Source organism: Crinia signifera, chromosome 5 (assembly GCF_055691185.1).
Source record: "Crinia signifera chromosome 5, ASM5569118v1, whole genome shotgun sequence".
In the NCBI taxonomy this organism is placed as follows: Eukaryota; Metazoa; Chordata; class Amphibia; order Anura; family Myobatrachidae; genus Crinia; species Crinia signifera.
The window spans coordinates 305,073,739-305,101,108 of record NC_139221.1 but is presented as its reverse complement, the minus strand read 5'-3'; the positions used below and the strand labels follow the sequence as shown (position 1 = coordinate 305,101,108).

General features: G+C 45.8%; 1 protein-coding gene across 1 annotated transcript; it reads left to right on the top strand.

Moving 5' to 3' along the window:
• Window positions 1-554: 554 nt before the first annotated feature.
• On the top strand, window positions 555-27,370 carry PEG10 (paternally expressed 10). Its single transcript, XM_083145246.1, has 2 exons — window positions 555-4,578; window positions 27,078-27,370. Exons 1-2 carry the CDS (start codon window positions 555-557, stop codon window positions 27,368-27,370), a joined length of 4,317 nt encoding a protein of 1,438 aa, XP_083001372.1.

The window sequence follows — 27,370 nt, the reverse complement described above, 5'->3', positions numbered from 1 at the left end:
TGCTCCTGCAGTTACCACAGTGTCTATCTGGTTCACCATCGGTTCACCATCGGTTTGCCATCGTTTCACCAACGTTGTCAACGACCACTGCGCTTCCCATCCACCTACAGCTCTACTACCCGGTACCATCTTCTATTACCAGACACCCTTCAGAGAGTCATCATCGATTACAGCCACCATCGGTGACCTAACATCGAACAGCTATCATCATCGGTGTACTTTCTTTCAGTGACTGTGTTATTGGTACTATCCCGAGCTACATACTTACCTGCAGTGCTCCATTGTTGTCTCCGACACACCATCGATGTTCAACATCGGTTTCTGCAAAGTGAACCTCCAGAATCCAGATCACTGTGATATTGTGTTATTGAACATTTCTAGTTACTGTATTGCTGGCTCCAGTCCTCATCATCTCAGTGATGTTTTGCTTATTTCCAGTCTTCTGAAGTACTTACCTGTCTATATGTGCAAAACTCATTAAACAACCAAGTTTTCATTTTACCTCAGCCTCAGTGTCAAGTCAGTCCTCAAGTGTGACAGTTTGCACTGACCAGATGAATCCATCGGAAGGACAGGATCGGATTACTGGGCCGATTCAACACCTGGCAGCCCGTATAGAAAATCAAGAGGCTGCACAGAATCAGGTCATCTGTGTTCTACAAGATCTGTCCACAAGCTTGGATAATATACAAACTTTACTACGAGGCACTGGGGCTCCTCCAGCAATCAAGGTAGAAACTTCGACTCCTGCATTCATCCCGGCACCTCGCCTACATTTACCTACTCCCACAAAATTTGATGGATCTCCAAAAAATTGCCGTGGGTTCATCACTCAATGTGAAATCCACTTTGAACTTCAGCCAAGTAACTTCCCGTCAGATCGCACGAAGGTAGCTTATCTCATTTCGCTCTTCTCCGGTTCTGCATTGGATTGGGTATCACCCCTCTGGGAGAGATCTGATCCTCTGCTATCAACCTATACAGAATTTGTGGCTTTCTTTCGTCGTATATTCGATGAACCAGGACGTACATCATCTGCTTCCTTCAACATCCTCCGGCTTCGGCAGGGGTCCAGAACTGTGGGCCAATACCTGGTGCAATTCCAGACGCTAGCATCCGAACTTTCATGGAATGAGGAAGCCAAGCATGCAGCCTTTTGGAACGGATTGTCTGAAAGCATAAAAGATGAGCTTGTCACCAGAGACTTACCCCCAAAATTAGATGACCTTGTGTCCCTGTGTAATAAAGTCGATCTGAGATTAAGGGAAAGGGCTATTGAGAGAGGAAGGACTTCGTCTTTCAAAACCTCCACCACTTCTCAACCTCGCTTCAATTCATCCCCAAAAGAGAAACCTCAAGCCCTAGCTCACCAAGAAGAGGGGCAGTTAGGGGTACTCTTTACCTCTTCCTCCAATACAGACTGTGTCCTCCAAGTGTTCCTGAAGGTTGCCCAGCATGCAAAAAAAATTCCTGCTTTGTTGGATTCTGGTGCTGCCGGGAACTTTCTCACCATAGAATTCGTTCAACGATGGAAAATCCCCATCAAAAAACTTTCTAATCCAGTCTACGTTACTGCCGTGGACGGTAGTAAAATTCTCGGAGGAATTATTACTCACAGGACTCAACCTCTGTCGTTAAAGGTTGGAGTTCTTCATTCTGAACTAATCAGTTTCTTAGTGATTCCAAAGGCATCTCACTCCATGATCTTAGGTCTACCCTGGCTCCGTCTTCACAACCCCACGATTGACTGGAATTCTTCTCAGATCTCTGCTTGGGGTTCATGTTGCTCTAAATCCTGTCTACAACAAGTAGTTCCTGTTCGGAAATCCTCTATTAAATCGTGTGATGTACCTCCTCCAGCATACAGAGAATTCACAGATGTATTCAGCAAAGCTGCCGCTGATGTTCTACCTCCTCATCGTCCTTGGGATTGTCCTATTGACCTCATCCCTGGAAAAATACCTCCCAGGGGTCGGACATACCCGTTATCTCTTCCAGAGACCCAGGCGATGTCTGAATACATCAAAGAGAATCTGGCTAAAGGGTTCATTCGAGCATCCTCCTCTCCGGCCGGAGCTGGATTCTTCTTTGTAAAAAAAAAGGATGGAGGGCTAAGGCCCTGTATTGACTATAGGGGTTTAAATGACATCACTATTAAAAACAAATATCCATTGCCTTTAATTACTGAACTTTTTGATCGGGTTAGTGGTGCCACAATCTTCACCAAGCTTGATCTCCGAGGGGCCTATAATCTAATTCGTATCAAAGAGGGTGACGAATGGAAGACGGCATTCAATACAAGAGATGGTCACTACGAATACCTTGTGATGCCATTCGGTCTCAGCAATGCCCCTGCAGTCTTCCAGTTCTTCGTAAATGAGTTATTTCGTGACCTGCTGTACCATCATGTAGTAGTCTATTTGGATGACATCCTTATCTACGCCAATAACCTGGAAGAACATCGTCACTGGGTCAAGGAAGTTCTGACTCGCCTCCGCTCTAACCATCTCTACTGCAAATTAGAGAAATGTATATTCGAAGTGAAGTCCATCCCATTTCTAGGATACATCATCTCTGGGTCCGGCCTTGAAATGGATCCCGACAAACTCCAGGCAATCCAAGGTTGGCCAATCCCAACTACCCTCCGAAGTGTCCAACGCTTCTTGGGATTCGCAAATTATTATCGAAAATTTATCAGAAACTTCTCCACTCTAGTAGCACCAATTACGGCTCTCACCCGCAAGGGAGCAAATCCTGCTAAATGGCCGGAAGAAGCTATCAAAGCTTTTCATCTCCTCAAAAAGAAGTTTATGTCTGCTCCAGTTTTAAGACAGCCAGATGTTACCTTACCCTTCACGCTAGAGGTCGATGCCTCATCTGTGGGAGTTGGGGCGGTACTATCACAAAGAGGTCCTGACAATCATCTACATCCCTGTGGTTTCTTCTCTCGCAAATTCTCGCCTGCAGAGCGGAATTATGCCATTGGGGACCAGGAATTGCTCGCCATTAAATTGGCACTGGAAGAATGGCGTTATCTCCTGGAAGGAGCTGCCCACGAAATCAGCATTCACACCGATCATAAGAACCTCTTATACCTCAAAACCGCTCAATGCCTCAACCCACGTCAAGCCCGATGGGCCCTATTCTTCTCCCGCTTCAAATTTAAATTGTCATTTTGTCCTGGGACTGCCAATCGCAAAGCGGATGCACTTTCCCGATCTTGGGAGCAAGACACAGAATTAAGTACCACAGAGAAACATCTTATCATTGATCCCATCGCCTTCTCTGCCGTAACTATTAATTCTCCTCCTCCAGTAAAGTCTTTTGTCAAGCCAGCTCTCCGTAAGAAGCTCCTCCAATGGGCTCATGCTTCAAGGTTCGCCGGGCATCCTGGTGTTCAGAAAACCTGTAAGTTCTTGTCCAGGTCTTATTGGTGGCCGTCCCTTAAAAAAGACGTACAGGAATTTGTTGCTTCCTGCTCTAAATGTGCTCAACACAAATCATCTCGCCAGTCTCCTGCCGGACAACTCATTCCATTGTCTGTCCCTCACTCTCCATGGACCCATCTGTCCATGGATTTCATCACTAACCTACCAGAATCCTCCAAATACAACACGATTTGGGTTATCGTTGATCGCTTCACAAAGATGGCTCATTTTGTCCCACTTATCGGACTCCCTTCAGCCTCTAAACTGGCTCAACTGTTTATTCGAGAGATATTCAAGCTGCACGGCCTTCCAAAAGAAATTATTTCAGACCGAGGCGTTCAGTTCGTGGCCAGATTCTGGCGCAGTCTTTGTGCTACCCTTCAAGTGAAATTGAAATTTAGTACTGCCTATCATCCACAAACCAATGGTCAAACTGAAAGGGTCAATCAAGATCTAGAGACTTTCCTTCGGTTATACGTTTCATCATCTCAAGATGACTGGGTAGAATTACTGCCCTGGGCAGAATTCTGCCATAACAATCAGTTTCACACCTCTTCGTCCTCCACGCCATTCTATGCTAACTACGGTTTCCATCCAAGAGTTCCTGAATTTCAACCTCTGGCTACCACATCTGTTCCAGCAGTGAATTTGACACTCCAGCATTTCTCAAAGATCTGGAAGACCATCCGGTCCTCTTTACTAAAGACGTCCAGCAATTATAAAAAATTTGCTGATAGAAAACGAAGAGCTGTTCCATCTTTAAAACCTGGTGATCGTGTGTGGTTGTCTACCCGCAATCTAAGACTCAGAGTGCCTTCAATGAAGTTTGCTCCACGATTCATTGGTCCATTTCCAGTAGAAAAAGTTATCAACCCTGCAGCTTACAGATTGAAACTTCCTCCATTCTTGAAAATTCCAAACACATTTCATATTTCTTTGTTAAAACCATTAGTTCTCAATCGTTTTCTCTCAAAACTCCCCAAAACACCCAAGGTTCAGACGCAACGAGGAGTTGAGTACGAGGTATCAAAAATTCTTGATTCACGACTCCGGTACAATCGCCTTCAGTATCTCATCGATTGGAAGGGATATGGTCCTGAAGAGCGTTCCTGGACTGATGCTTCTGAGGTTCACGCTCCAAGATTGATACGTGAGTTTCATCGCAAATTTCCTCGAAAACCTCATAGGTGTCCTGGGGCCACCCGTAAAGGGGGGGGTGCTGTCACGATCCGGAGTCTAAAGAACATTTACCTTTCATCTAAATGCCTGTCCAGACTTGCTCTGAGGTATACACCTTAATAGACTTCAGTGCAGTGATCTGGCTTTCTCTCACATGACATTCAGAAACCAAAACCTGTCTGCCTGATTCTGACATCATCCAGCTGGGTCCAATCAGCCCCGCCCTGATTCCTATAAGTATGCTGGGGAAATGGTCTAGAGTTGTCAGTGCAATGGTGTCTACAGTCTAAGTAGCATCTAAGGATCTGCTCCTGTGTTATTCAGCCTCCAGACCAGTGCTATTGTCATCTCCAGCACAGCCTGACTCCTGGCAGTTCTGCTGCATTCTCTCCTGCTGATTCCAGTCAGTTCTGCTCCTGCAGTTACCACAGTGTCTATCTGGTTCACCATCGGTTCACCATCGGTTTGCCATCGTTTCACCAACGTTGTCAACGACCACTGCGCTTCCCATCCACCTACAGCTCTACTACCCGGTACCATCTTCTATTACCAGACACCCTTCAGAGAGTCATCATCGATTACAGCCACCATCGGTGACCTAACATCGAACAGCTATCATCATCGGTGTACTTTCTTTCAGTGACTGTGTTATTGGTACTATCCCGAGCTACATACTTACCTGCAGTGCTCCATTGTTGTCTCCGACACACCATCGATGTTCAACATCGGTTTCTGCAAAGTGAACCTCCAGAATCCAGATCACTGTGATATTGTGTTATTGAACATTTCTAGTTACTGTATTGCTGGCTCCAGTCCTCATCATCTCAGTGATGTTTTGCTTATTTCCAGTCTTCTGAAGTACTTACCTGTCTATATGTGCAAAACTCATTAAACAACCAAGTTTTCATTTTACCTCAGCCTCAGTGTCAAGTCAGTCCTCAAGTGTGACACCTGCATGGTGGTCCTGTGGGCAGCAGTCATGGGAGCTGGTGTACCCCACGTGGGTGCCAGGGGGAATGCTGTGGAGCAGAGCAGTTTACACATGCAGCATGACCAGGTGGGGGGGGAGCCCCAGCGCTCACATGCTCCACGGGGGGGTGGGTGATGCGGCTGCCGCCGCTGCGTTGCGCTGGTGGGGGTTCATCTGGCCGGAGATGGCGCGAGGGGTTGGAGATGCGGTTCTGGGTGGGCTCCAGGGGGGGTGGGGGCGGGGTCACTCACCTGCTCCCAGCTCCTTTCTTCCTGCTCTCCTCGGAGGGAGCTTTGCCGCTGCTGCTTCTTCTGCTGCACAGTACCGCCCTCCAGTGGCCGTCGCCCTAGGCAAATGCCGGTACTTGTATACTAGCACGGCGCCCATCGCATCGCAGACCATAAGGCATGCGATGGTATGTGATGCAATGCGATGTTACGCGATGGCAGGCGATGTTATACGATTTGAAATTGTAAACCATCACATGGTATGGCATTGTATGCCATTGTATCGCATATACAATGGTATGCGATTTATAGTTGTATAAGCACCCTAATGGGTTTTTCAATGTTGAAAGTGCCCCCTATAAGATAATTAACCGTGATAGATGCTTAGTATGTTAAAAGCACCCCCAACGGCACCTCCACTATCAACGCCAACATAAAGCGTGGTGAGCGCAGCGAGCCCGCGTGGGGCGGCGGTACGCGTCCTCCGACCTTTTCATACCCCCACTATCCACGTCGGCGTGGAGTTGATTTTATATAGTGTGGCGAGCGCAGCGAGCCACCGAGCCCGAAGCATGGCGAGGGGACGCGGAATACATGTAAAGTAATTCGTGTCCGCTCGCCACGCTTCGGGTTCAGTGGCTCGCTGCACTCGCCACACTGAATAAGATCAACTCCACGCCGACGTGGATAGTGGGGGTATGAAAAGGTCGTAGGACGCGTACCGCCGCCCCTCGCGGGCTCGCTACGCTCACCACGCTTCTGGTTGGCGTTCATAGTGGGGGTGGCGTGGGGGTGCATTTAACATTGTAAGCCCCCATTAGGGTGCTTATACAATTAAAAATCGCATAGGGGGCTTATACAATTTAAAATCACATTGCATTGCACAATTTAAAATCACATTGCATCGCTGTGCATCGGGTGTATGGCATGCGATGGCATGCGATGCAATGCGATTATATGTCATACGACTTAATATCATGGGCGCTGTGATAATACACAAGTACCCAAATGCCTAATGCTGCCTAGTGGTGGTGCCAGCCCTGAGCATGAGCCACTCATGAGCCCTTCCTGGTATTGTCGGCTCCCTTGTGCGAGGTCTGCGGCACCATTGTTACACCACTGAAGCAGCATCCTTGAACATGTGATCAAACATGATGCTGGGGACAGAAAGACGCTGGGGGCACAGATCCTGGGGGGTGGGGGCAAGTAACCTCTTTAACTCATCCAAACAAACCCCATCATCCCTCTCATGTATGTTAGGGGCAACCCGCACAGTACAACATTTTAATTGAAAGCCAGATGCGGAAGACATTGGTAGTTCCACTATGGCCCTTATTCTAGTTCACTCGGAAAGGCACAATCACTCTCTTATGGACAAAACCATGTGCACTGCAGGTGGGGCTGATGTAACATGTGCAGATAGAGTTTGATTTGGGTCGGATTTAAACTGATATCTATATTGCTCTGTGAAAATAAAGCAGCCAGTATTTACCCTGCACAGAAACAATAAAACACCCAAATGTAACTCTCTCTGTACATGTTACATCTGCCCCACCTGCAGTGCCCATGGTTTTGTCCGTAAGAGGGTGATTGTGCCTTTCTGAGTAAACTAGGATAAAGACCTATGAGTGGGACTTTTCAAGTGCCCTACTTATCAAGGCATTTTTCACAAAATAATGTTATGTCTCAATGTTATGTACTAATAGCCTAATGTGGGAGTTCTGAAAAAATTTCCAGCAAAAGATTAACTATCTGTGCAAAATTAACCATAATGAGTCTTTACCATTCTAGGAAAAAAATGGCAGATTATTTAGACTGATTGCATGAACTCTGACACCTGGTATGGCCATCCGCCCCCCCCCCTTTGTGCGCCCTCTGAGGCCAAAAAGGGTGTATCGGCTGTTAAAAAGTGGGTATGACCTTGCAGACTCCCCGGTGACCTCACTAAAAGGGGTGTGGTTTAGTGGGGGAAGTCACACTGCAACACCAAGCTCCTGTCACTGAGGAGGAATTGCCAATTTGGTGTAATCCCCCAGAAGGGTGACAACTGGGAGCGGTTCGCACCCCTCTTGTGACGCCACGGAATTAACTGTGACATCAAGGTCTATATACTGTACCTAATATAGCAGAGGCTGTCTAGCAACCAGCATTACAGTGTGCGCATCTCTTATGGCAGGGGTGCAGAACCCCAGACCCTGCCTCCGGAGCCGGTCTGAGTGCCCCGCCCACCCACCCGGCGGCTTTGCCGGGAGTCAAGTACAGGGGAATTCTCGTGAGAGGTCGGTAGTTCTCACGAGATTCCTCTTAATCAACAGCAGCCGGAGACTGTCAGTCCTATTCAGCGGCAGCCGCCGGAGCGTGGGACGGCTGAAACAGGACAGTTTGTAAGAGAAACTTTTACATACGGCCACCAAAGGATTTTTTCCCCATACAAAGGGCCCTTGGCACAAAAAAGGTTCTCCACCCCTGTCTTATGGCATATGGTGATAGTCGTACTGAAGACATGGACAATGCCCTCATTAACCACATATTACCCGGGATGCATGACCTTGATACTAACACTCATCTGAAGGTTATAAGATAGTTCCCCGACGCCATCGGAAGGGCAGGATCATTTGATATATATACATATACCTGCGATTGTTACATACCTTGCATTGGCATGTAACCATCGCCTGTTCACCACGCAGCGGATTGGACCATCGATACACAGAAATAATGTGTGTGTATGTGTGCGTACAGGTACGAGTGTGCGCAAAAAAGACCTGTTTTGGACCCTGAGCACTCACAGAACCTCAGGCTTTTGCCACCGGAATGAAGCAGCCTACACAGAACTGAATATCAAAACCATGGCCATCGGATCAGAAACATTAATGGTTGCCAACCATCGGTTTCTGATGGTCATGCCTAGAAGGACATTTTGATCATTTAATTGTGGGCTCTGTGCTTACCTGTGGATGACGCTGCTGTCACCCGCTCCCTACTCATTATACACACATGATTTAGAACATGTCATTAAGCAGGACATAGTGGGAGGAACCTGCTCTCTGGCATCGCACGCTCCAAAATCACTTTCTTTATTGTTTTATTTCTTTATATATCTTTGTAAGTAAACAACATACTGTAACCTGCTATTCCCCTGGCCGATGATAGACATGGAAGCCCTCATCTGACACATTTAAATGTAATGTTCCCAATAGAATGCTGAGTGGGCGGGGCACAGGGGTTGCGAGGGCAGTGACTTCTGCGCTAAAAGGGGGCATGGCCTTGCAGTGGTTCATCACTACTGGGCATGGTTTGGCCTCCTCTTCGTCACTACTTGGACATGCCCAGTTATCTGAGTTACTGATGGGGGTGTGGCCAGAACCTTTGGCGGTGCTGCAGTTTCCCCACGCTCTCCTTTTAACGTGAATAGGTTTCGTGCGTGCATTTATTCATGCGACACCAGCGATAGAGAGGGCAGGCTGTTTTAGCGGGGTGCTGCTAAAGGGTCAGGGCGCATTTTGCCCTTTAAAAATCTGGCAGGGTGTGGACCCAAGTTGTCAGTACCCATCACCCCATCATCTCCAGGTGCCGGGACCGCCGATCGTCGTAAGCTGCCGGGCTGCCCCCAGCCTCTGAGTACCCCCTCCCCCCTTTCCCCAGTCCTGTGTCTCAGATGCGCCACTGACTCCAGGGAAAAAGCCGGGTTTTTGAGGTGGTGTGAAAGGAGTATAAATGTGTGTATTTAGAAAGTCTTGACAAAGATTTCATCTGTTTTCAGGTCAGCATTATTGTATCTGTGAGAACGCGTTGGTCCACGTTGCTGCGTTTGTACGAGTTTGACCTGGTGGATGGATATTTTCCTACAATAAATTATACAGCTATGATTGACACCCCCAATAACCCGATCATCCGATACAGGAGGAATCTGAAGCTGGAGCGCTGATACATCTTTCCAAGAAATTGCTGCTGCACATGTTATGTGTTTTATCATCTGATAATATTAAGTATAAATATAAGAAATCTGTCTGAATATTCCTGTTTTTTCCTTTGCATTCTAGACCTGTTGTAAGACCAGAACGTTGTAGGGAGAGGATGTGGGGCTGCAGTGCGGCTACTGTGACTGTTTATTAACAGCTACTGTGACTGGTCAGGGGGGCAGTGGGATACAGTGTCATCCTCAGGCTCTGTGTCGGTATTGAAGGGCCGAGGGCTGCTGTGGGATTAAGGGCTACTGTGACTGTTTTTAATAACGATAAAGAAGAGCTACTGTGACTGTGATTAGGGGCAATTGTATCACAATCCGCACATCCATCGGACACACATAGCTGATCGCACTAGCCGGGCCCCTGTGCAGCTTTCTCTATCAGCGGGCAGAGATAGCTGTGCAGCGGTAGGGGATCTGCAGTGAGCCCTGCGATAAAACTATATGAAGCTGGTGTTATAAATGCAGGACTCACTGCTGTGTTTTTTCACTTTTTTTTTTTTTTTACAGTAAATTTGGCCAATCGCATTTCTTATAAGTATGGGAAATGTGATCTGATTACTGCAGAAAAGTGAATGAAAGGTTTTTCATGAACAATGGCATTCAGTAGCTGCCACCCGTCCATTACTTACTGAAGGTTTTTTTTTTTTAAACCATGGGGCCTCATTTTTCAAAAACATTCTATGGGGTTACATATGGGATTAAACTGCCATCCTGTCTGCCATTGCTGTGCCGCAGCTTCTCATAGCTATTTTCCATGCTTTTAAAATAACTGCCGTGCATTTCTGCTGCTGCCCTATCATGTACTATAGCTAGCCAGTCTTTAGACAATATACATATAAGTACCGAACAATATTGTGAGCTCTGAGGTGGTCATCATAACTGACTGGAAATGACCGAAGAGGTTGAAGGACAACTAAAAATGGTGCATGGCCTACATCACAAAACTTACCAGGAAAGACTAAAAGAGCTTAATATGTATAGTTTAGAGCAGAGAAGGGAAAGGGGGACATGATAGAAACTTTCAAATCTATCAAGGATTTTACCAAGGTACAGGTGGGAGCAGGGGCGTAACTATAGCACCGCAGCCCCTTCGACCGCGGGGGGGGGCGCTGTGCATGTGCGGGCGCCGGGGGCTGCAGTGCTATAGTTACACCCCGCTGCCCCGCCGTCTTTACCTGTCAGTGTCTTCTTCAGTACGCGCTGGTCCCGGCTCCCTTCTTCTGCTGTGAGGACCACAACAAAATGTCTGCCCCCATGTAGCAGACAGTTCTCTGAAACTGTCTGCTGCATGGGGGCGGACATTTTGTGGTGGTCCTCATAGCAGAAGAAGGGAGCCGGGACCAGCGCGTACTGAGCGTAGGTAAGACTGCGGGGGATTGGGGGGATTGCATGGGCGGCGAGGCAGGGGTTTGTGCGGCGGGGCGGGCGAGGGTTGGTGCGGCGGTGCGGGTGGGGGTTTGTGCGGCGGGGGTTGGTGCGGCGGGCGGGGGTTGGTGCGGCGGGGTGTGTGGGTGGGCGGTTGGGCGCCCTCCCTTTAAAGGTGGGGGGGCGCCCAAAAGCTAGTTACGCCACTGGGTGGGAGACATTCTTCACAGGAAGAGGAGCAGCAGAACACGAGGACATGCACTGACACTAGAGGGAGGAAGATTCAGGGGAAATGTGAGGAAGAATTACTTCACAGAAAGAGTAGTAGATAAGTGGAATAGCCTCCCATCAGAGGTGGTAGACGCACATACAGTAGTACAATGTAAACATGCTTGGGATAGGCATATTGATATCCTTACAAAGAAATAAGGATCAAATATGGTTTGAGGTAACATGTTTAAAAAAGGGGCAGACTAGATGGGCCAAGTGGTTCTTATCTGCCGTCACATTCTATGTTTCTATAATACTGTAGGAACAAAAGGTCCAACATTCAGTCCTGTTCGTACAGGTTTGAATTCAGACCCGTCTCCGATGGTGGTGGTACGCAAATTGAGTGACAGGCAGGGGGTGGTTGCTGGGGTTTGCCCACCGTTTCATGGGCATACACACAAAAATGGTGAGGGCACCCATGGAAACTCTGGGCGGACCCCAGGAAATGCAGGTGTGTCCCTGCCTGTTTGAGGCGGGCGGATGATGTTACTTGATGCCAGCGCCCACCCTGAATTTGTCGGGAAGCATCCATCAGAAAAGTATGTGTAGGCTTAATTTTCGATGGTGAAAACAGTGAAAAACACCATGTCGACCTTTTGACTGTCGACATAGACATTGTCGAACTAATGACCTGTCGAACTAACGACCTGTCGAACTAACGACCTGTCGAACTAATGACCTTTCGACCTAGAACCATGTCGACCCCCATGTCTACCTAGACCAATGTCGACCTTTTCCCATGTCGACCTAATGGTGTCGACCTAATGACTGTCGACCATCATGCTGTAGACCAAATGATCCCAACCCTCCTGGATGTCCATTGACAGGTGCCACAATCTGCCTGTGACTTGCATCATCATTGCCCCGCCCCCTGCCCCACAATGCTGATAATCTCAATATTGTGTAGTGGGGGGGGGTGGGGCCACAATAATGTTATTTCCCCCTTTGCGTCCATAGCCATGGCCACATATGCCCCCGACAGTGTTGACCTAGAGCATTCAATTTGGCAAGTATTTGTTACCTTCAGCATCTATTTCCTGGCATTTCTCTATAAGTAGACTGATTGAAAACTGTAAATGACACTAAGCTTGTTTTACCACGGACAAAAAAATGAAATCAACTGTAACCAATGTTCCCTCGAATTTTACGAAGGCTGTGTGCGGCAAAAGATTTTGGTTGTGCAACTTTGGAAGGAAATTAAAAATGTTGTGCGTCACTTATATATAACTGGAAAATGACGTTCAGCATTTGTGTTAACTTTACTTTAAAATGATATTAAACATTCAAAACACAACACACAATGTAGGTAATGTAGTTAACACATTAATTGAGTCCACAACAGCAAAAAGTGGACCACTGCTGCTTTGTGCGCTCATTTGGAATGTCTGTGCGCACGCTCGGCAGGTTGTGTGCGCGCGCACACGCGCACAGCTTAGAGGGAACACTGCCTGTAACCCTTTCAGGAGATTTTGGTTTTTAGTTGAAAGCAAACCTGTGTTGTAGTTTCCCATTAAAGGATTGAGACAAAAACAATTTACCTCTGGATATAAATAAAAACCCTCGTAGAAACAGGCTGTAGCCATGCAAACTGCTTGTCGAACCCTTTCAATGGTCCTAATTGTGTTTCAACCTCTCCTAATGCAATTTGTCCACTGTGTGTGAGTATGTCACCAGACAAAGACATTATTTAATAATCATTACCAAACAGGAGTCGGCGATGCCGAGAAGACGAGAGAAGCTTTGCTCTGTCACAAACATAGTATTGTATTTCCAATAAACATAAATGGGTAATCCGTTTTATTGAACAAGCATGCGTTGCTTACACTTAATAGCAGCACATGAATGTCCGCTGTCCTGAAGAGCAGGACACAATAATTCCTAATTCAATTGTCAAAGTCATAGTATGTGAACTTGTTTTTGTTAATACAAGCAATAGTGGATCAAAAATACAAAGTAATGAATATTACAATATCATTTATTTATCTAGTCATATGTGTTTTCCAGCTGAATGGATTATTGGGCCCAATTCAGACCTGACTGCACGAGTGAAAGTTCACATCGGCTAACGTTCAGGTAAGCCGCCAACCCGTTAGAGTTAAATCCCTCCATGTGATCCAAGAGGGAGGCTTCACAGCGCAGGGAAACACTCTTGATTTACGGATTTGCTGTGAGGGGCGGAGCTCAGTGAAGCAATTCCGGTTATTTAGCCCCGCCCCTTACCGCAGCTCCGAAATTGCTGCAGGTTACTCCCTTGCAGAAGATGGCTATTAATGGTACTTATATGTTAGTTGGGCGCCCACTAAGCTATTTGCTTCGTTTTCCGCACCCTTGCAGGTCAACCAGAACCGGACCATCGAATTATGTGGAACGTGCACGTATATCTAAGTGACTCTCAGGTCACTTAGATTTGCGTGCACCCGTGGGAGGAAGTGGGCAGGCAGCTGACATTTGGTGATGTCAACTGCCCCCCTCCCAAAACCGATGTCATGGCCCGAATACCGTGGGAACGCCCATGACACGCTGGGCATTTCCATGGGCGCAACTATCTTCTCAAACCCCCAGTCTGTTCACCAGATGTGCATGCGCCAAACATTGGCGAATAAGGTCCTATATGTCAGAAACAAAGTCATTTTTTAATGTCAGTGAAACATGGCTGATATCCTTCCTTTGGATGCTACCCTAATCTAGGTACTGCCCACCGCTGTCAAACTTCTTGCGATTACAGTGCTGCCTGGAGTTGCAGTGATGCCTGGGGTTACAGTGCTGCCTGGAGTTGCAGTGATGCCTGGGGATCAGTGCTGCCTGCAGTGACAGTGTTGCCTGGGGTTACAGTGCTGCCAGGGGTTCCAATGCTTCCTGAGGTTGCAGTGCTAGTGCCAGTGGAGGTTTCCATACTCTTTAGGCAACAGATGCTTTATAGCTACAATGTTATTAAACCTTTTATAAAATAAGGAATCTAGCTGAGAGTGATATAATTAGTGTGAAGCGTCTATGAAGCTGCGTTCCCAGAGTCCCAGCCATTGCAAGATTGGTTTAATATATAGAATGAAGAAAAATTTACATTTCAGTGACTTTATTTCTTATAGCTCTACGGCAGATTAGTGATACAGAGGGGTGCGCCCAGTGCAACGAAATGTATTTCCGAAAATGTCAGGAGATGATGGAACTATTTGGATAATATTACATGAGGCTGTTGTCTATGAAAGAGGCCCCGCTGGTGCTAACTAGCAGGATAGCATGTTAGTATTGTGGGGCAGGCCGTGCTTAATGTAAAACTCTCCCACTGGTATATTAAATCTCTCCGAAACAAGAAATTGGACCCCGTGGTAGTCTGATCATTTCCCTGCATGAAGCTAATGAGGAACAGGTACGATGGTGAGTTTAAATCTTCTTAACTTCCCCATATTTGTTTTCAATAAATAAAACAATTAAGTGAAATGTGCAGAATCGGATTTAAGTGCCAGGTTGCCCCTAGGCACAGCATTATTGGTGGCTGCCCAGACGTCACTTATCACCCTCCATCCTGCCAGTTGTAAGTAAAAATAGAATAAAACAGCAACTGGCCTGTCAAGTAGAGGAGCCTGTTGTCCTACCACCCCCCTCCACCCCAGCAAATGGCACCCCTACCATGGCACCTGTGTGGGCACCTAGCAGTGCCATAAAAAAGAGTGCGTGGCCTTGTGGGTTAACGGCGTAGCCTCATGGTTTGGGGGCGTGGTACACTGAAATTCCATTTTCGTCATTGAGGGGATCCAGAAGATGAAGGCTGCCCCTTGGAGGCGCCTACACAGGGACAAGAGCAAAGTTTTGTGCTTACTGTTACAACGTTACATTGTCCACATTTGCTATACCCGTACATTGCCTCTCCCCATTCTCACGGTAAAGGTGCCCATTCACGTTACAATTATTGTATACAATATTGTATACAATATCACATCTCTGTTTTGCAATGAGGTGAGATTAGATCTAGTACAAAAAGTATGTGCCGCACATACTTTTTGTACTAGATCTCATCTCATCGCAAAACCGAGATGCGATGAGATGCGATATTGTATACAATATTGTATACACAGAACCGGTGTAAGGCTTCTCAACACCATAGGCAAAACTTCAACCTACTGTCCCACCACTCACCGATCCCACCCACCTACCCATACTGTCACCAATATCCACTTTCAAACCCTTTAAGGCATACTTGCCTAAAATTCTGGAACGGCAGGCAGGCTCCCAAAAATCAGGTGGTCCCCCCAGCCTACCCCTGGGAAGGTGGGCAATTCCCCACTTTCCTTGGAGGCCTCCCTTTGCTACCCACAACAGATTACAAGGAGGAGGGGGCAGCAAAGTAGGGAAGTATGCCTCAAGGGAAAGAACGGAGGAGAGGTCTTAGAAGTTCCACAGCAGCCATCTGCGTTAAGTACAACACGGATCCTCATAGACATCCTTGATATTTTGATAGGCAGACTTGGTGGCGCCCCCCCCAGATCCTGGTGCCCTAGGCAGCTAATGCCTAATGGTAGAGCCGGCCCTGTGTATACAATAATTGTAACGTGTATGGGCACCTTAAGTCCGCTACACTTGCTAGAAGCACCCTAAACGTGAGACTAATCACTTGGCCCATATGGCAACGGGGATTGAGCAACTGACTTCCCCGCAAGCAAACCACATACCGATATGGTAGTGCGATATGCTCACCCTTCGGCCCTGCTCTTGTCTGGCATCACTCAGTCCCCCCAGAATTATGCTGATATCGTTTTACACTGTCATGCGGACTATACCCGCTGTCTGCGGGCTACATGATACATGGGGAAATGATTGTCTAGTTATGATTACTGTGTAACATATGAATGGTGTTTTATACACACCTATACTGTTCAAGCAGTTGTTTTGATTGCTATTTGGCCTTCATCGCATTATTACTTCTGTGGGGGTGAATATTAACCCTCTGACACTAATTGACTCCAGCCAATCAGTTGCTGCTATTACTGTTTGAATGCGTTTTTGGCGCAATCATCCCTGTCTCTTTAACCCCTTCACGACATTGCCTTTTAAGGTAATTTTTTTTTTTTTTCCTCCTTGCGTTCAAATAAGCGTAACTTTTTTAATTTTCCGGCTATATAGACACATGAGGGCTTTTTTTTTGCGGGACAAGTTGTACTTTGTAATGGTACCATTTACTATACCGTATAATATTCTGGGGAATCAGGAAATAATTCAATGTGGGGTAAAAAAAAAAAAAAACGCCATTGCACAATTTTGCGCTGGTTACGGTTTTTTTGGAGTTCATAGTTCGTTTAAAATGATGGGTTATCTTTATTCTATGGGTCGTTACGATTCTGGTGATACCAAACTTCTATAGTTTTCGTTATGTTTTACCACTAAAAAAAATAATCGCAACTTTTACGGTTTTTCTAATTTGCGTTGCGTCGCCATGTTCTGCGGCTTATAACTTTTTTATTTTTCCACCTACGGACCTGGGTGAGGGCTCATTTTTTGCGGGCTGAAGTGTACTTTTTAATTAATACCATTATGGGATATGGGCGACTTTCTGATCTCTTTTAGTTATTTTTTTTTGGGTACGCGATGCGACCAAAAAACGTAGTTTTGGCGTTGGGGATTATTTTCCGTTTACGCCTTTAACCGTGCGGGATAACTAATGTTATATTTTAATAGATCGGACTTTTAGGAACGCGGCGATACCAAATATGTTTATTTTTTTATTTTTTATTTATTTTTATTTTGGAAATGGGGAAAGGGGGGTGATTTGAACTTTTAATATTTTTTTATTTTTTTTTTTATTTTTAAACTTTATTTTTTTTTTTTTTTTACTTTTACTACAAGGCCCCCTAGTGTACTTGACCACTAGGGGGCGCGATCGCCTGTACTAGGTTCAGCCATAGAGCTCTATGGCTGAACGTAGTGATTTTATGCACTTCCTATTACATCCTGCCTGAGGCAAGATGTAATAGGTATGCATACACGGCCAGCACAGGGGTCTACATTAGACCCCTGGCTACCATGGCAACCGATCGGCACCCTCCGATCTCGCTGCGGGGGGCCCCGATCGGCGCCGGAGGGGGGCGCCCCCCCTCCGATCAGCTATTTAAGCACTGCGGGCGCTTTGCCCGCGGTGCTTAAAGGGTTAAAACGGCCACGATCGGCGAACTCGCCGCTCGTGGCCGTGAGAGCAGGGACCTGGCTGTAATATACAGCCATTACCTGCTCTCTTTCAAGCCAGCTCACTCCGTGAGCTGGCTTGATTCCCCCGCAACCGACATATGACGTATATATACGTCATATGTCGTGAAGGGGTTAAATGTACTAGACCAGGGCCGGCACCACCACTAGGCAGCTTTAGGCATTTGCCTAGGGCACCAGCCACTGGAGGGCGGTGTTGAGAAGCAGCAGCAGAGCTTCCGTCGGCGCCAGGAGGAGAAAGTGGCTGGGAGCCTGGGACTGGAGCAGGTGAGTCAGCCATACCCCCGCTCCTTGATAGCGCCGCCCGCACACCACTGACCCCCCTGCCCACCCGGATCTCTAATTCCCAATTCCCCCCATGGAGCGATACGGCAAGCTGTGGCATCTCATCCCCCAAAACCCCTGTGGAGCAAAGTGGCAGCAGCGGCCGCATCGACACCCCCCCCCCCTCCCTCCCCGTGGTGGAGAGGGTGAGTGAAACAGCCCCCTTTCCACCATCATTTTATTGGATTGCAGTCCGGACCAGCCCAGGAAAACAATTGTATTGCATTTCATCGCTTTTGGGACATTTAAGTTCTAATCATCACTGTCCACCACCCCAGATTTCATCACCCAGGTACCTGAGGAAAACTAACAACTGTCCTAGACCAATTCCAGTGGACTTCGGTTAATTGTGCCACCTTGGGCCGACCACGTGGATATCAGGACATTCCATCAGTGTGTGGAGCGGTAACAATATCCCTTCTTTCCCCCATCTGGGCATAATAGGAACGGTCTCTCCTCTTGCTGCTATAGTGTGGAATTGGGCATACATTAATTGTGCAATATATTATATTCATTTTAATTATATATGTTCATGTCTATGTTGATGTTATTGTTTTAAATCCCAGTAAAAACATTCTTTGTAAAGATCATCCAATTTTTAATATTTTTATTTTTAGCGCTGCTACCACCCTTCTTTTTTCTTCTTGACATTCATATACGGTTGGTATCACAGGCAGTAGCATACAGGCATAGCAGACTCCTAACAGGCTCCAATGGTCCCTAGTCTAACCCACACCTCCATCCTATCACTTGGGTAGATAGTCCACCATGGAGAGCAAGGAGACTCTGCCATGGGAAGCCTTTTTATGCTGATTATACCTGGGATTCTGCTACTGCTAACAAAACCTGGTCTGGAACCTCCACATTACTTTCATGTTGGGGAATGCTGACTGCCAGACATACATATACATATATATATATATATATATATATATATATATATATATATATATATATATAGTTTCAAATGACAACACAAAAGGTTTTAATTAAAAATGTTTAATGTATGTTCAGACTGTCTCTGCAATATGATAACAAAATTGCTGTCATTTTACTGTTTACTACAATTTCAATAAAAACAGAATATACAAAAATAAATAAATAAATATATATATGTATATATATATAGCAGCACGGTCCGGCGGCACTCAGGAATAATAACTCACAACAGCAGCCTGTGTGTAGTCAACGTTTCAATAAGCTTTACTTATTTTCGTCAGGACGAAAATAAGTAAAGCTTATTGAAACGTTGACTACACACAGGCTGCTGTTGTGAGTGATTATTCCTGAGTGCCGCCGGACCGTGCTGCTATGTGGGAGCTATATGTTTCCTAATTACGGAGGGCAACAGGGACTGTTACAGATTCTAGTGAGTGCCGGAACCCACTGCTGCTCTGTGTATATATATATATATATATATATATATATATATATATATATATATATACAGGACCGGATTTGGGGGTCAGGCCGCCCCTAGGCACCACACTTTAGTTCTCCCCCCCCCCCCCCCAGTACCCGCTCAGCCCATCCGCAGCACTCAGTCCCACTGCCCGGCTCAGCGCCTCCACTTGGCCGGTCAGCCTCTTCACCTGCTGCTGCAGCCGCCGGTCCTCGCCCTTCAGGTCAGCGACGGAGGAGAGCAGCCCTGCCAGAACGTCTTCAGTTCCAGCTGCCTCTCCAAGCCACCGGAACTCCTCCATTTCCGCCTGCAGCGCGTCTCCGTCACCCTCCCACCAGAGGCTCCTGTAGCTGGCGGCCGGCCACACCGACACCTCCGCGTCGGGTCCATGGATGGGCAGGAGGGAGAGTGCACGCCGGCTCGGGCAGCATTGAGGAGGAAGCACTAGCAGCGGCTACAGCACAGGTACCGCTGGACACCTGTGTGAGCAGGAGCCTCGCCCGGCACAGATCACTAGCTCCGGGTCTCTACAGGCAGCTGTGCAAGGGGTGATGTCAGTGCTGCCGCTCGGTCATCCGATGCTGCTACCCATAGAGACCCGGAGCTAGTGACATGTACCGGGTGAGGGTCCTGGCTGCCTGCCGCCCTTAGTTTGTGCCGCCCCTAGGCCCGTGCCTCACGGGCCTAGTGGCAAATCCGGCCCTGTATATATATATATATATATATATATATATATATATATATACAGAAAAGATGGTGGCACACACGGGTTCAATGTTTCACCTTTATCAAAAACTCTCTTGTATATCGCTAACAATATAGTATTTCTCCTCTTTAAATTGTTTTCAATGCATTAAGCGCGATCAATCTCACTTGCTAATTTAAAAGCACCAATGTCCTTTTCTGCTATATTATTCTGAGAAAATTGAATTGTGGCAAATGCTCCTGACTCACATTGAGCCGCAGATTGCTGATCAGTTTCTTACACCTTTTACTCAGTGTTTAGAAAATCCATTTTCACTGTGCCCTGGATGCAATATAAATAGTTTCTATTTACCTTTGTGCCGATGATAAAATTCTAAGTAGCTATTCACAGTTTTATTATTACACAGGTTTTAATAGAATTTTATTTTTAATTTCTGTCAGTATTCACAATTTGTGACTTTTGAAAGACACATTAGCCTGACACCTGCAAAATGCATAAAAGACAAAACTTTTTGTCCCATTTTAAGTACTTTCAGCTATTGTATAAATGAAAAAGTTATTTAACTTACAAAAAAAAAAACCCATCCATACTGGAATTTTATAGGTTTCGGTTTCTTGGTGGCTGAGAAAATTTTTGAAAATTGTGGAAACTGGCCATTGAGTTTGGGCCCAAACTTATCCGATTTAGGGGTTCATTTCCTAAGATGGGAGTTCTATTGAAGATGGAATGTTGCTATGGGCAACCAATCAGATTCTATCTATTATCTTCTAGAAGGTGCTAAATAAATAGTAGATTCTGATTGGTTGCTAAGGGAAACATCCCATATTCAATAGAATGCCCATCTTAGTAAATAAGATGGGAGTTCTATTTAATACCCAGAGAGTTGTACTGTAGGATACAGTGCCTGATTAGGCAGCTTCCCAAGGCGTCGGGATCTGGGGGGCACTGCCATGTCTGCCTATCAAAAAAGTAAGGATGATTATTGGGATGGCATCTTTGTTCTACTTAATGCAAGTGGCGGCTGTGGAACGTCTACAACATCACCTTCACACTTTCATTGATTGGCTGGAAAGTTGTTATTGGTGGCAGTGTGGTGTTGGGGGGGGGGCATTGGTTGACGTTTTACCTAGGGTACCGAGAAGCCTTACACCGGCCCTGGTAGATTAACTAACAAACTTGCCAGGCTCCTGGCGTATTGAATATGTTATTCCGACTGTCGGAATCCCGGGCCGTTGTCGTCTGATCCAACAGTAATTAGACAGTTGGAATTCAATGTTCCGACCATTGAGTGTCAGAAAGTCTGTGGATCAGTGAAAACGGACGAGGATTGTAAAAAAAACAGCCATGAATTCGACAATCTGCGGCCATTTATGACAAAACAGATCCGACTTTCTGGAACGTTCCTTTTTCAGAATTGGAGGCTGTTACATTTCCCACCCTAACTTTTTTCTTTTTAAAACTATTTTTAATTATTTATATAAAGCAATGATAGATTTCATGGATTAATTATCTTCCCGTCTCATCTTTCTTTTGGCCTTGAGATCACAGAATCCAAAATACAATCAACAATTATTTGCAACATCAAAATAACAAACTTTAGATTTTTGAGGGACAATTTAATTAACTTCTTTGTTGTCCAAATTAAAGAAAAAAAAAGATATTTCACTGTTGGCAAAAGGTCTTTATAAGGACAAAGTAGTTATTTACAAACTTTACAAACACGTAAAATCACATTATACTTCCTACTACTACATTTCGGAATATTCATCGAAATAAGATAGGTTTTTTTCTTGTGCAGGTGAAGCTAGAATTATTCAGTGCAAAATACAAAACTTTTAAATTAAATCATGTTTATAAAATGAGTGTATATTCTAGTAACATCTGCTATCTAATCTATATGTATGATTTGCTGTTAATTTGAGACAACATTTTCTCGCCTTTGTAAGATTTCCTAGATTTAGTGTTTAAGTCATGGAAATTATCAACGCGTGTAACCTTTTAGACGGGGTAAACTGGAAGCATACAAGGACACTCACCCTTAGCCACAGATCGGTTACCAGTAAGCTTGTTGCTTCATGGAAATTAGCGCAAAACTACGGCCTTTCATTTCATGATCGGTCTATTTAACATTAATTCATTTATACAAGGACAGAACACATTATCCAGAATCCAGCTATCCGGTAGAAGCCAAAATTGCTATTCAACATTAAGTTCAACATCTAATCGCTCTTTCAGTGTACGCTTCTATGACTCTCCCTCCTCTTCGCTACCTCTATCAGTTGGAGTTCCACAAGGCTCAGTTTTGGGTCATCGGTTTTTTTCAATCTGTACCTCCTTTATAGGCAAAATAATCAACTTTTTTGGATTTCAGTATCATCTGTACACTGATGATGCTCAAATCTACCTATCCTCACCAGAATTGTCACCATATTGTTCCGTGTCTCTTAATGACTTTCATCTTGGATGTCATCTCGAAATCTCAAACTCAACATTTTGAAAACATAATTAATTATATTCCCACCAGCCAGGAGTAGTTACCAACCTCATATCTCCATAACTGTTGACAACTCGACAATCTACCCTACTCCACAAGCTTGTTGCCTTGTGGTCATCCTTGACTCTGAACTGTCCTTTATTCCTCACATTGAATCTGTGGTACTTATATGTTAGTTGGGCGCCCACTATAGTAACGCATAAAACTAAGCAAATAGCTTAGTGTTCGCCCAACTAACATATAAGTACCGAATCTGTCTCTAAACCATGTTACATGCATCTAAAAAAACATATCCAAATTTGACCGTATCTTACACAAGACACTGCAAAATCTCTAATCCATGCACTCATTATATCACGCATTGATTATTGCAATAGTTTCCTAACTGGTCTTCCTAAGAACAGACTCACCACTAGAATCCATTTTGCATGGGAAAAGAGGAAAGAAAAGTATGTCACAGCATGGTGCACCTGGATTGACTCATACGAATAAAAATTAACTTTTATTTACATATTTAAACATAGCGAAATATAAAAAAACACAGACAAAACAACATAAATAGTGTGTTTAAAAAACGGTGGCTCACCGTGTTCGTACAATAGTCGACTATCTCAATTAGACTGTTTACAGGTTTCAATTGCCAATAATAATGAGGTTCTAATACTGTATGTACTGTTAATAACTCTCGGCTTGATTCCCCAGTGTGAAGGTATATAGGACCGTGTGTTACACAGGGCACCGATGTCCTTGCAGTGTAGTATAATGACACAAAGTCCACTTATTCAATTTAAGATATCATATAGTTGTCTTATGCACCACTTTCAGCTTATATTTGCTGATTGGGCAAGTCTGCAGCAGTTTCGACCAGTGTCAATTGGTTACATGTGTTGTAAGGTTTTGTTGGTCCTTTAAATCATTTGAGAGGTCCCCAAGGGGTGGCTGCTCAATTAATTACCATGATGGAAACATGGCATATGTCAACTGTATTTATGATAGTGACCCGCTATAGCGTGTCGGGTGTGCACCACAAAGTTTTATTTTTATTTTTACAGAGCAGTCAACATACGTGTCGACCAATATCAGATTTAGTCCCAAATGTTGTAAGACTAAAATTCCCTTTGGTTCTCTCACAATCACAAGGGATAGTAAGCTGCCCGAGTGTTATCTCAAGGAAGGATGTAACCAATAAAGTTTACACATAAATCTTTAAGAGTAAAAATGTAACCAAAAAAGTTTACCGTGTTTCCCCGATAATAAGCCCTACCCTGAAAATAAGCCCTACTCTGAGTTCTGGACATCTGTCCAAAATAAGCCCTACCCCGAAAATAAGCCCTATCGAAATACCCATTTTTCCGGGTCCATGCACTAAAATATTGGTACAATGCCCCCCAGCTAGACCCCCGCTATCCCCCTCACCTACCCTGCATGATGGATGCCGCAGCGGTATGGTAGCACGGTACCGCTGAAGCCTCCCGGTCCCAGGGATGCGTTGCGCATAGCGCATGATGTCAACATGCCTTCCACGCTGTGCTATACAGACTGGCGGGAGCGGACTGTCAGGAGCGGAGTGCCAGCAGCAGCAGTGGCGGAAAGCTTGACAAACGGGGAAAGGTGAGGGGCATGTACAGGTAAAGTCAGCAATGGTGGCATGATGGGGATAAAGGCAGCAATGGGGGCATTATGGGGATAAAAGCAGCAATGGGGACATGATGGGTATAAAAGCATCAATGGGAGCATAATGGGTACTGTATAAACTTAGCAATGGGGGCATGATGGGGACAAAAGCACCAATGGGGGCATGATGGGTCAATGCTATTAAAATAAGCCCTACCCCGAGAATAAGCCCTATAGTGTTTTTTGTTAAAAAAAAAAAATAAGACAGTGTCTTATTATCGGGGAAACACGGTATATACACATGTGTGCGACTGTTCTTTTCATATATTGTCCCCCAGGTTATGATGTCGTATATGGGTGCGGAAAGAACCTGTGCGACTTCTCCTTGATAAATATCGGAGAACATGTTACACCATTTAATGCCCATTGGACAGAATATCCTGAGATAAGCGTGGTGCTGTAGATACGTTTAGGTATTCATTTCAAATTGTGCTTAAACAAGTGGGTATATGAATAATCAGTGTCTGTCTGCGGAGTCTGCCGGCATTGGTCAAGGTTAGATGTCGGCTATCATGCCGCTAACCTAATCATGAATATAAGGGTGTTTGTAAAGACAGTCCGTGCAGGGTATCAGCACTATCCGCATAGATCAGCGGTGGTCTCTCCGCCGGGTATCGGGGTAGTTGAGGTCTATGTATTAAGACACTCAAATCTAAGGTTTAGTACATAGACCCCATAGTTATGACACACTAATATAAGAAGATTTATCATCTGAAGAGAATAAGACAGAACTGCGCACCTGCAGTAACCTCTGGGACAGCTAGTGCCCGGAGTGTACATCACTGCCAGCGGGAGAGGGCCCAGACAGAGGGTGGGATTCTCTCATCTAAAAATGCGGTAAAAACCCTGTTTTATGGTTTTTTACCACATTGTGGGATGCTCTTAAAGACGGGTTACCACGACGGGGGACTCTGGCGATGCCCCATAGAGCCTATGGGCTGTGCTGCCCTGACCTGTGACCTCCTCCTCCCTGCACTGTAAATCCTCTTCCGGGTGCAGCGCAGAAGCCGGGTAAGAGAGGGAGGGGAGAGCCACTGGGACCCGTTGCGCATCGGTTGCTCACAGCAAAAGACGGCGCATGTGCCTCCTCTCTAGAAGCGTCACTGACCAATAGGGTTGACTGCCTGCAGTTGCGAGTTTGTTTTGGCATACCTCCCAAATGTCCTGATTTTCGTGGGACCGTCCCATTTTTTGAGGGATGGTCCTGTGCCCCACCTGGGGCCGGCAGTGTCCCATGGTGGGGCAGAGTTGGGAGTTTCCCTTCACCCTCTGCTCAGTAGAACAGCAGGGAATAGATGCTGTGCGCATGGACACAGAGTTAATTCATTGAGTTGGAAGGGCTGGGGGCATAGCCAGCAGCTCACAAAGCACTGGCCATACCCCAAAAATGATGTCATTGGGAGGTGTGGCTTGTGGGAGCGCCATCCCTGCAAAGTCACGCCTGTTTTGGACAGTGGCAGTGCCACCACAGGGCAACAAGGGAAGCATGGGGCGGGCAGGGGATCCCTGCGGTAGATGGGCAGTGGTGGGGTCCCTACAGGGATGGGAACTAGTTCCCATCTGCCACACGGACCCTGCCGCTGACTGTCCAGCCACCACAGCAACCCCCTGTCCGTGCCGCGCTGCCCAGATCCTGCTGCTTACCACCCAACCACCACCCACCACAGACTGGAGTGTGGGGGCCCCGGGGCAACCGCCCCTGTCGCCACGTGGTGGATCCGCCACTGGTTTTGGATAGGCCACACCCTTTACCAATAGCACACCGCTTCCCTGACTTTCAAAGTCGCTAAGTATGGTTTTGGTGCATTGCAGAGCTGCAGTGAATATTGGCCGTTCTTTCTTACTATTATACAATCTTCATATGCAATACCTATATGTAGATAGCTCCTCGCCTCAATGGGGTTCCTTTCAGGGGACAAACACACACACACACACGTAATGTGATCTATACATAAAAGACAAATACTGTAGCCGTCAGTAGGAGTTAGTGAGCTGAGTCCAATTTGGCACAGAGGTGGTTAATGGACGGTAGAACATAATTAACTGATAGATCACTGATTAAGGGAAGGATTTGTCATTCCCTGCAGAATGCAGACAGTAGCATCCCAAAGGAGGGGATGTACCAAACGTTCTAAAGAGAACAACGGGGAAAGTTGCCCCTAGCAACCTCTCTATTCTATTCTATCACAAAGTGCATTCTATAAAGTCATAAAAAACTGGTTGCTATGGGTAACTTTCCTACCTGTCCTCTTTACAAGATTGGCTACATCTCTTGGAAATGTAACATATAACAATGCCACGAATAGATACATACCTGCCAACATCCTCCATCTAACCTAGGGCACCGAGCTCAGCTTCTCTGTTCCTCACTAGTAATTTCCCACATGGATTAAGTTGGACTTATTGAATAATTAATATTTGTTTTCCTCTAAGCACAATCAAATGACTTAAATCAGCCCAGATTATACAGTGGGGACGTAAGGAATAAAAACACTCCATGGTAAAATAAATTATGTTGGCAGGTGTACAATAGGGGATAGGATAAATTTTACAGGACTGTATAAAGAACAGGCTCTGGGTACTAAATACAAAATGCTGAGCTTCCCCCCTTCGCTTATTATATGATCACTGTAACTGAGCAGAATGACTTGGTCAATGGGGGTTTTAAATCAGTGGAAGGTGTTAAATTAGTATTTTGTATGGGGTGGTTTTAGGATAACCTTCTACCATGACCGTCCACCCTGATACCTACTGCTTTTCCCACGTATCTATCTATTGAAAGTGGGGGAATTCACCTCACAAGTGCGGTTCATCAGTACAGGGGCTCCTCTGGGCTGTGTCCATTCAACATTACTTTTCTCTCTGTACCTCAGAGGCGCACACAGTTACGATCATAAAACTCAACACCACCGTCATCGACCTCACCAAGGATGGGGATAAATCTGCTAACAGACAGAAGGTGGACAAGCTGGCCCAGTGGTGCCACTGTAACAACCTAGAGCTCAACCCACACAAAACTGTCAAGATGGTAGTGGACTTTAGGAAGAAGCCGGCTGGTGACAGTGGAGTGTCACTAGTGGACTCTTTCAAGTTCCTGGGGACCACAATCGCCCGGGTCCTTAAATGGGGTTTAACGCTGATGCCAACTTTGGGAAAACTTCCTTAG